The 9,487-nt window shown below is 51.6% G+C and overlaps 1 protein-coding gene across 1 annotated transcript; it reads left to right on the top strand.

The window, feature by feature from the left end:
* Positions 1–1,339: 1,339 nt before the first annotated feature.
* RPS2 (ribosomal protein S2) lies at positions 1,340–9,487 on the top strand. Its single transcript, XM_015414944.1, has 7 exons — positions 1,340–1,538; positions 2,995–3,084; positions 3,218–3,325; positions 5,807–5,980; positions 6,087–6,246; positions 8,058–8,149; positions 9,363–9,487. Exons 1-7 carry the CDS (start codon positions 1,341–1,343, stop codon positions 9,444–9,446), a joined length of 906 nt encoding a protein of 301 aa, XP_015270430.1. The 5' UTR covers position 1,340; the 3' UTR covers positions 9,447–9,487.

The following is a 9,487-nucleotide window of genomic DNA, read 5'->3' on the forward strand; positions in this document are numbered from 1 at the left end:
GCTTGGAATGGTGTCGCCTGGGTCTTTTGTCTCTTTCAGTTGTGCCGCTAGGTTTATTGAAAGGGTTGCCAGCTCTGGGTCGGGAGATTCCTGGATATTTTGGAGGGGTAGTCTGTAAAGGTTGCAGCTGGGGGGGAGGGATGTCAGTGTGGTCTAATGCCGTAGAGCCCACCTTCCTAAATGGTCTTTTTTCCCAGGGGAAAGTAATCTTGATTGCCTGTAGTCCTGGGATATCTCCAGTTGGAACCTGGAGGTTGGGAAACCTAACTGTTGCAGGGAAACTAGCAAACCTTAAGAGGAATAGGGGTTCCTCTGCGGGGGGGGGGGATGATTGAAAGACTCTAGAGGCTTGGAGATGAGTTTATTTCTCCCTTTGCTTTCTACAGTTTGGGGGGGGTTATGAACCATAAGGTTTGGGGAGGAAGGAGCCCCATAGAAATGAGGATCCCTGAATTCAAATCCCCCCCCCCCCAAATGACTATGGTGATTAACTAGAAAACAGAATAATGTGTATGTCTCCTGGAGTGTTTTTAAGAGAATTGGCAAAGCATTTACCCAAAAAGTCACACGAAGACGGTCTCCCCCCACCCCCCCCCATGCTCTCAAAAGAAGTGGGGATGCTTTGTGTTTGCATGCAGGTTTCAGTTAGGCCCAATAATAATCTCTTTTGTGCACAACATTAAGGGGGGGGGAATTGCCTTACATTCAGGGTTGTCTCCCATTTGCGTGCCCTTTTTAAGGGCAGAAAGTTGGGATACAAACTTTATAAGTCAATCAGTCTGGTTGGTAGTGAAGAGTAGAAGAGAACTCAAGTTCCCTTAAACATTCTGTGCCAGTTTGGTGTAGTGGTTAAGTGCGCGGACTCTAATCTGGGAGAACTGGGTTTGATTCCCCACTCCTCCACTTGCACCTGCTGATGTGACCTTGGGTCAGTCACAAGCTCTGGCACAGCTGTCCTTGAATAAGAGCCCTTTGTGTCAGAGCTCTCTCAGCCCCACCCACCTCACAGGGTACCTGTTGTGGGGAGGGGAAGGGAAATGAGCTTGTAAACTGCTCTGAGACTCCAAGTGAAGGGCGGGTTATAAATCCAATCTCTTCTTATACCTAAAAATTCAGATCATTTTTTTCACTCAAGCTGGGACTGGCATCTCCCAGCATCTCAATCGTCATTCCTTAAATATGACTTTGCGTACTGAAATGACTTCAAAATCTCAAAAAAAACCCACAAAAAACTCCAGCTGTTCTTGGAATTGAGTGTGGTGTGTTGGGTACCACTTTTGACAGCTGTAATGGTGCTAAAGCATCACTCACAGTTTACTTCTCCCTCCCCCCCACAGCAAATGGCGGACGACGCCGGTGCAGCGGGAGGGGCAGGAGGAGCCGCTGGTGGTGGTGGTGGAGGAGGAGGAGGAGCAGCAGCAGCTGCCAGGGGTGGCTTCCGAGGAGGCTTTGGCAGTGGCCCACGAGGACGTGGGCGGGGCCGTGGAAGAGGACGTGGGCGGGGCCGTGGAGCCCGTGGAAAAGCCGAAGACAAAGAAGTAAGTTGGGTGCTCTCGGTCTCTGTTTCCTTTGGGTCTGAGTCCCGGTTCCCTGGGATCCGTGAGTCTTGCTAAAAGTCTTGCCTTGCTAGATTTATTCTAGGGGCCGCCTACTGAACAGCTTTACATATTAAGCTATTCCCACTTGACAACTGAGAAAACCAAGACTAGGATTAGCTAACAGCAGGTCTTGAATCCAGACTGATCCCTGGTATTGTTCACTGTAAGAACATAAGAGACATCAATGTTGGATCAGGCCGATGGCCCATCCAGTCCAACACTCTGTGTCACACAGTGGCCAGAAATACCAGGTGACATCAGGAGGTCCACCAGTGGGGCCAGAACATAGAAGCCCTCCGACTGTTGGCCCCCCAAGCACCAAGAAGACAGAGCATCACTTGCCCCAGAGCCCCTATCTATACCTTGTGGCTAAGAGCCACTGATAAACCTCTGCTCCATATGCCTATCTAATTCCCTTTTGAAGCCGTCCATGCTTGTAGCTGCCACCAATTCCTGTGGCAGTGAATTCCATGTGTTAATCACTCTTTGGGTGAAGAAGGACTTCCTTTTATCCGTTCTAACCCGACCGCTCAGCAATTTCATGGAGTGCCCACGAGTTCTTGTCTTGTGAGAAAGGGAGAACTGTAGTCTGTCATTGATTAATATCTTTTTTTTAAATGTCCTCTGGTTTTTAGGAGGATAGAGATATACAGGAAGGGTTGCCAGTTGGTGGCACCTGGCTTGAAAGTGGGGGGGGGCAGTAAAATGGTGGACCCTGTTGCATTAACAGTGTGACATCGTTTCTGGTGTGAATCCGGTAGTGATGTCATGCCAGTCTGGGATTCTGCAGTATATGATACTATAGCAGGAGATGTGTAATCCTAGATATAGGCTAGTGTAGTAAAGGCTGTAAAAACCTTACCCAATAATGGCCTTTGAGGCTATCTTGGGTAGAAGGATGCTGTCTTCAAACACTCTCCTGTGGTTTAAAAAAGGGAGGACGCGCATAGGCGACAGCTATTGTTTTATCTGGTTGAACAATGTAGAAACGGCACTCCAACATGCACCACTATGTGTGTTTGGTGTAGTCGTTAAGTGCACGGATTCTAATCTCGGAGAACCGGGTTTGATTCCCCACTCCTCCACTTGCACCTGCTGGATGACCTTGGGCAAGCCATAGTTCTGACAAGAGCTGTACTCTCAAGGGCAGTCCTTGAAAGAGCTCTCTCGGCCACGCCTACCTCCCAGGGTGTCTGTTGTGGGGAGGGGAAGGGAAAGGAGTTTGTAAGCTGCTCTGAGACTCCTTTGGTATAGTGAAGGGGCGGGGTATAAACCCGGTCTCCTCTTCTTCCTTCTGACAGTATAGATTGGCCAGCAGTGCTTTTTGCCAGTGGGTAAGGGCCGGGGTATCGTCCAATTTTAGAACAGCTTTAACCGGTTGGTTTCCTTTCCGCAGTGGATTCCAGTCACCAAGCTCGGCCGCCTGGTCAAGGATATGAAAATCAAGTCGCTGGAAGAGATCTACCTCTTCTCCCTCCCGATCAAGGTACAGCTGCAGGCCCTCAGTGGGGCTTTGCGCCGCCTCCCATTATTGTGACAGTACCAGTCGGCTCTAAAAACCCAAATGGGGTTTGAGCGGGGGAGCTGCGGTGGCTGACCGTCTCGCCTTGGTCTTGCAGGAGTCTGAAATCATTGACTTTTTCTTGGGCACTTCGCTGAAGGACGAAGTCCTGAAGATCATGCCTGTCCAGAAGCAGACCCGGGCCGGGCAGCGCACCAGGTTCAAGGTACTCTTTTCCGCATCCCTTCATTCTGGCTCTGCCCCGGCCTGTCGCTGGGCAACCTCCATCTCCATGCCTCTGCAGGCCTGTGAGGTGTGCTCTTGTATTGGAAGAGGCGCAGTCCAAAATGGCTTGCTGTTAGTGCAGTGGTGGCGAACCTATGGCACGGGTGCCAGAGGTGGCACTCAGAGCCCTCTCTGTGGGCACGCGTGCCATCGCCCCAGCCAGGCCCAGACCATCGTTAAAAGTGTCGAATTCTCCGCCAGATAATTTTAAGTAAATGAAAGCATTTGGGATTGCTTTCCTTACTTTGTTTGGATCATCTTAAGTTAATGTATGAGTTGTTTTTCTAAAGTAAAACCTCATTATTCAGGTTAAATTGCCGTGTTGGCACTTTGCGATAAATAAGTGGGTTTTGGGTCGCAGTTTGGGCACTCGGTCTCTAAAAGGTTCGCCATCACTGCTGTGTTAAGTGTGTGCATTTCCACTGGACTTCCAAGTGGGGAGATTGCAACTTCGAGAAAGCTTCAGCCGGGGGTTGCTCCTTAACTGCCGGCGACCCCCGGGGCAGTTAGTGACGTAAGATGGCAGCAGCTTATAATTTTACTTATGGGAGCCCCTGAATGCGAAGCTATTTCATACAGAGGTGGTCTCGTCTAGTCTGTGTTGACTCGTCTGTCTGGCAGGGCTTCCCCAAAGTCTCTTCCCCAAAACTTCATTTCCAGAAGGTCCCAGGATCAATCCCCAGCGTTCCAGTTAAAGTTGATTCAAGATGGGCGACCGCGTTAGCCTGTCCGTAGCAGTAGAGATGAGCAAGAGTCCAGCAACTCCTTAAAGACTGACAGAATTTGTGGGCAGGGGAGGCGCTTTCGCCGGTCACTGAGCAGTGAGCAATGGCTCGATGAAAGCTTGCCAGAAATTTTGTTAGTGTCTTAGGGACTCCTGGACTCCTGCTCTTTTCTACTGCTGCTGACAGACTAACACGGCTACCCATCGTGATCTGTCTCCCAGGAAGGTACCACATTGAGCCATGCAGAATTGAAACCCATTAGCCTTATGAAGAAACTTGGGTATTTGAAGAGGTGAGCAGTGACTCACAAAAGTTCATTTTGTTGTTCAGTCGCACAGTCGAGTCGGACTCTTTGCGACCCCATGGACCAGATCACGCCAGGCCTTCCGGTCTTCCGCTGTCCTCTGAAGTTGGCTCAACTTCATGTTCGTTGCATCTATGACACTGTCTAACCATCTCATCTTTTGCCGTCCCCGTCTTCTTTGACCTTTAATCTTTCCCAGCATCAGGGTCTTCTCCAGTGAGGGCTCCCTTCTCATTTGGTGGCCAAAGTATTTGAGCTTCAGTTTCATTATCTGGCCTTCCAGGGAACAGTCAGGATTGATTTCTTTTAGGATTGACTGATTTGTTCTCCTTGCAGTCCAAGGGACTCTCGAGAGTCTTCTCTTCAAAAGTTCATCCCCTTCCACAAATGTTGTGAGTCTTTAAGGTGCCACTGGACTCTTGCTCTTCTCTACTGCTATAGGCAGGCTAACACAGCCACCCACCTTGAACCACCTTGAACTGGCATGCTGGGGATTGATCCTGGGACCGTCTGGAAACGAAGCCGATGCTCTGCCAGTGAGCCACAATCCATTCCCAGCCCTGTCGCACTCTTACAGGCCTCTTGACCTATCTAGCACACTTACTGTGCTCTAACCATTAGGTCACAGGACCTTTCAGTCCCTGCTCTTACGGGAATGTATGGCTTTTTGTTCTGGGAGCGAGGTGTCTCAATCGAGGCTGTTCCACTTCTGCCCACGTTATGGGAGCAGCATAGTTCCCTCTAAGCTGAGTTGGTGTGAGCCAGCTCACAGATTTTTAGCCTCCGGCTCACACATTTTTGTCTTAGCTCAGGAAGGGATGGCTCCAGAGTAAACTGATTTATGCAGCAGCCAAATCGCTCGCTCACAACTTTAATGCCAGCAGCTCACGAAGTAGAATTTTTGCTCACAAGACTCCACAGCTTAGAGGGAACATTGGGGAGCAGTATAGGTTTGGGCTTGGATGCTGCCTATGTGGCTAGTAAAGCTCACTCAAGTTTGCTAAAGGTTCCTTTGCATGTTAAAAAGGTAAAGGTTCCCTTGCTCGAAAGCCAGTTGAATCCGACTCTAGGGTTGCGGTGCTCATCTCCGTTTCAAAGGCGAAGAGCCAGCGCTGTCCAAAGAGTTTCCGTGGTCATGTGGCCGGCATGACTAAACACCGAGGCGCACGGAACGCTGTTCCCTTCCCACCCAAATGGTCCCTATTTATCTACTTGCAATTTCTTGCTTTCGAACTGCTAGGTGGGCAGGAGCTGCAACTAGAGACGGGAGCTCACTCCGTCGTGCGGCACACTCGGGTCTCGAACTTCTGAACTAACGACCTTCCACAGCCTGCAGTTCAGCGTCTTAACCACTTGAGCCACCGCCTAATTCCTCTTCCTTCCTTCCTTTTAGGCTTTTGTTGCCATCGGTGACTACAACGGCCACGTTGGCCTCGGGGTCAAATGCTCCAAGGAAGTCGCCACCGCAATCCGCGGGGCCATCATCTTGGCGAAGCTGTCCATCGTGCCGGTGAGGCGTGGCTATTGGGGCAACAAGATCGGCAAGCCCCACACCGTGCCGTGCAAGGTAAACGCCACGGTTCTGAGGCACCAGCGGGCGGGTCTCTAAAGCAGGCGTGGAGACGAGGGTCTGTCGTGAGTCGCCCAGCCTCTGAGAGCGGGTTTCTGTTTAGGTGACGGGCCGCTGCGGGTCAGTCCTGGTGCGCCTCATCCCTGCGCCACGTGGGACTGGGATCGTGTCTGCCCCGGTTCCCAAGAAACTGCTGATGATGGCCGGGATTGATGACTGCTATACCTCCGCCAGGGGCTGCACAGCTACCCTGGGCAACTTTGGTAAGTTACCGCGCTTGGAGCCAGAGCGGGACTCTGTAGGATTTGAGGAAGGGTCTGCAGTGCCAGGAATAACGGCAACAACATCTCAGATAGAATCCCAGAATCCCAGAGTTTGACGGGGTCCATAGAGGTCATCTAGTCCAACCCCCTGCTCAATGCAGGATCAGCCTCGAGCACCCCTGGCAAGCCAGGGTTTGTCCAGCCGCTGCTTATAGAATCCTAGAATCCCGGAGTTGGAAAGGGCCGTACAGGCCAAGTAGTCCAACCCCCCCTGCTCAGTGCAGGATCAGTGTAGAGCAGTAGTGGCGAACCTATGGCCCGGGTGCCAGAGGTGGCACTCAGAGCCCTCTCTGTGGGCACGCGTGCCATCGCCCCAGCCAGGCCCAGACCATCGTTAAAAGTGTCGAATTCTCCGCCAGATAATTTTAAGTAAATGAAAGCATTTGGGATTGCTTTCCTTACTTTGTTTGGATCATCTTAAGTTAATGTATGAGTTGTTTTTTCTAAAGTAAAACCTCAGTATTCAGGTTAAATTGCCGTGTTGGCACTTTGCGATAAATAAGTGGGTTTTGGGTCGCAGTTTGGGCACTCGGGTCTCTAAAAGGTTCGCCATCACTGGCCTAGAGCATACCTGACGAGTGTTTGTCCAGCCACTGCTTGAAGACTGCCAGCGAGGGGGAGCTCACCACCTCCCCGGGCAGCTGATTCCACTCTTGCACAACTCTCACTGTCAAAAAGTTTCCCCCCAATATCCAGCCGGTACCTTCCCGCCCTTAATTGAAACCCATTCTTGCGAGTCCTGTCCTCTGCTGCCAACAGGAACAGCTCCCTGCCCTCCTCTAAGCGACAGCCGTTCAAATGCTTAAAGAGCATTTGTGCTGTCTTCATGTGAAAGAAAGTAGTTCCTTTCTTGCTTCTCTTTGCCTGTCACACCCTGAGAGAGCCTGCCCATAGGACAGTCGAGATAGACTTAAGGAAGCTTAGAGGGGAAAAGATCCCCAAATGTGGTTCCCATGGTCATGGATATTTTCCCTAGTCTTAAAGAAAACCAGGATCCCTTCAGTATTAGGAGCCATGGTGTGTGGTGGGCTCTGCACCAGTGTGTCCACTCGAAATGTGTGCGTCTTGAATCATAAAAGGGCCGTCTGGATTCCTCAGCGCTGGCTTGTGAACCGTCACATGATCTCGGGGACTTAGATGCTGTACTGAGGGCGGGGGATTTAAGTCTTTGAGCTAAGAATGTGCTAGACGCTGAAACACTGACGCTTGCAGTGAAGAATTGGAAGTTCTTGCGCACTGATGGGGCTTCAGTTTGTCCTGGCTCCAAAGTCAACAGTGCTTTACCACCCTTAGGGTTTTTTTTTAAGTTCGGGGCCCCTGCCTCCAGCCATTTGACTTTCCCTTTCCTTTCCATCCCGTTTTTTTTTCTCTGAAACTGCACTGAGCAAAGCAGTCTGTGGGTTATGCGACACAGGCTGGCAAAAAGTAAGGTGTCAAAAGGGTTCGTTAGGCAGTTAACGAAAAATCTGCCCTGGTTGCAGCTGCATCCTGTCTCACACAGATACGTTCCGTTGAAAACTCTCTCCGCTCTGCCCGGTTGCTCCTGGCCTCGGTGGGGCAACCGTCGTATTCGAGAGAGAAAGCAAAACCGGCTTGCCGAATGCACGGCAGTGAGGCCCGGCAAGTGGTCTCCCTGTTCCTTTTGAGAGCCGACATTTAGCAACACGCGTCTGTAGCCGGACGTGCGCTTTAGGGCAGGAGGCAGGCACGTGTGTGTGGTTGTGATGGTTCTTCTGTTCGCCTTTCCCTAGCAAAGGCCACCTTTGATGCCATCTCCAAGACCTACAGTTACCTGACCCCTGACCTTTGGAAGGAGACCGTGTTCACCAAGTCTCCCTACCAGGTAAAGAAGCGAAAGAAATATCGGTTGGGGGGGGGGGCAGAGACCTGGTGCAGGGAGGGAGCCTTATCATTTGGGGCTATCCCCTCTCTCAAGGGCTTAGGGTGTGCTGTTGAGCTAGGAAGAAGAGCTACGGCCCCGGTCACACGGCAAAGTTGCCGCGGGAGAGGCACGGGTGGTGGGTGGATTATCCGGGCGCGATCACACCCTAACATCTGGGAAGTGGAGCGCGCCGGTGGCTTACCGCCGACAACGCACCTTAAAAAACTAGTACCTCCAAGGTACTAGTAAACGTTTGCAATGTTCCCTCTAAGCTGGGGAGGCTTGTGAGCAAAAATTCTACTTTGTGAGCTACTGGCATAAAAGTTGTGAGTGAGCGATTTGGTTGCTGCATAAATTAGTTTGCTCTGGAGCCCTCCTTCCTGAGCTGAGACAAAAATGTGTGAGCTGGAGGCTAAAAAACTGTGAGCTCGCTCACACTAACTCAGCTTAGAGGGAACACTGCCGTGCTGTGATCGTGCCGGAACGCTGCATTCCCCTCCGGTCCTCGCTTACCCGCCGGCGCCGAGGGAAGGACCCGTGGTGTGCCGCCAGCGCGTCTGATCACGTAATTGCACATCAAACTGGGCCGGGGCAATTAGCCACCCCACCCCCCGGCGATATCTGGCCTGTGTGACCGGGGCCTAAGTTCACTTTCCCCCCTTGGCCGTGAAGCTCACTAGATATGGGAAATGCCTGGAGATTTTGGGGGTGGAGCCCGAGGAGGGTGGGGTTTGGGGAGGGGAGGGGCTTCACTGGGGTATAAAATGCCACAGAGTCCACCTTCCAAAAGCAGCCATTCTTTCCAGGGGGACTGAACTCTCATTGCTCAGAGATCAGTTTTAATCCCAGGAGATCTCCAGCCCCCACCTGGAGGTTGGCAATTTGGGCGAGCTGCTCACCGGTTATAAGACAGGGGAGGAAAGTAGCACATACGTCCCCTTGGGCTCGGAAGGGAAGGGCGGAGGGCTTATTAGGAGCAAAGGTTATCATCTCCCCCTGTGATTTTAAAGCTCCTTTTCGTGCTGATTTGGTCTGTGAATCTGCTTTGCGCCTTTCTCTGTAAATAGTGCACAGCTGTACAGGGGTTAGCTAGAGTTTTCAGGCTGTGTGCGCGCGTGAGGACAGGCCGCCAGTAGTGGAGAACGCTCACCATTCTTTTCTGCCGCTTCCGCAGGAGTTCACCGACCATCTGGCCAAGACCCACGCCGCCAGAGTCGCTGTGCAGAGGACCCAGGCGGCTGCCGTGGCAACCACCTAATGTGTTTTTGTATGGGAAATAAAAAACTATAAATGACCCAG

This window comes from Gekko japonicus, unplaced genomic scaffold, assembly GCF_001447785.1.
Source record: "Gekko japonicus isolate JY-2015 unplaced genomic scaffold, Gekko_japonicus_V1.1 scaffold3333, whole genome shotgun sequence".
Taxonomy (NCBI): domain Eukaryota; kingdom Metazoa; phylum Chordata; class Lepidosauria; order Squamata; family Gekkonidae; genus Gekko; species Gekko japonicus.

Coding starts and splice junctions, on each gene's coding strand:
- RPS2 (XM_015414944.1), top strand. CDS start 1,341: ATGGCGGACGACGCCGGTGCAGCGGGAGGGGCAGGAGGAGCCGCTGGT. Junction 6,247..8,057: donor AGCTACCCTGGGCAACTTTG/GTAAGTTACCGC, acceptor GCCTTTCCCTAG/CAAAGGCCACCTTTGATGCC. Junction 8,150..9,362: donor TCACCAAGTCTCCCTACCAG/GTAAAGAAGCGA, acceptor CCGCTTCCGCAG/GAGTTCACCGACCATCTGGC.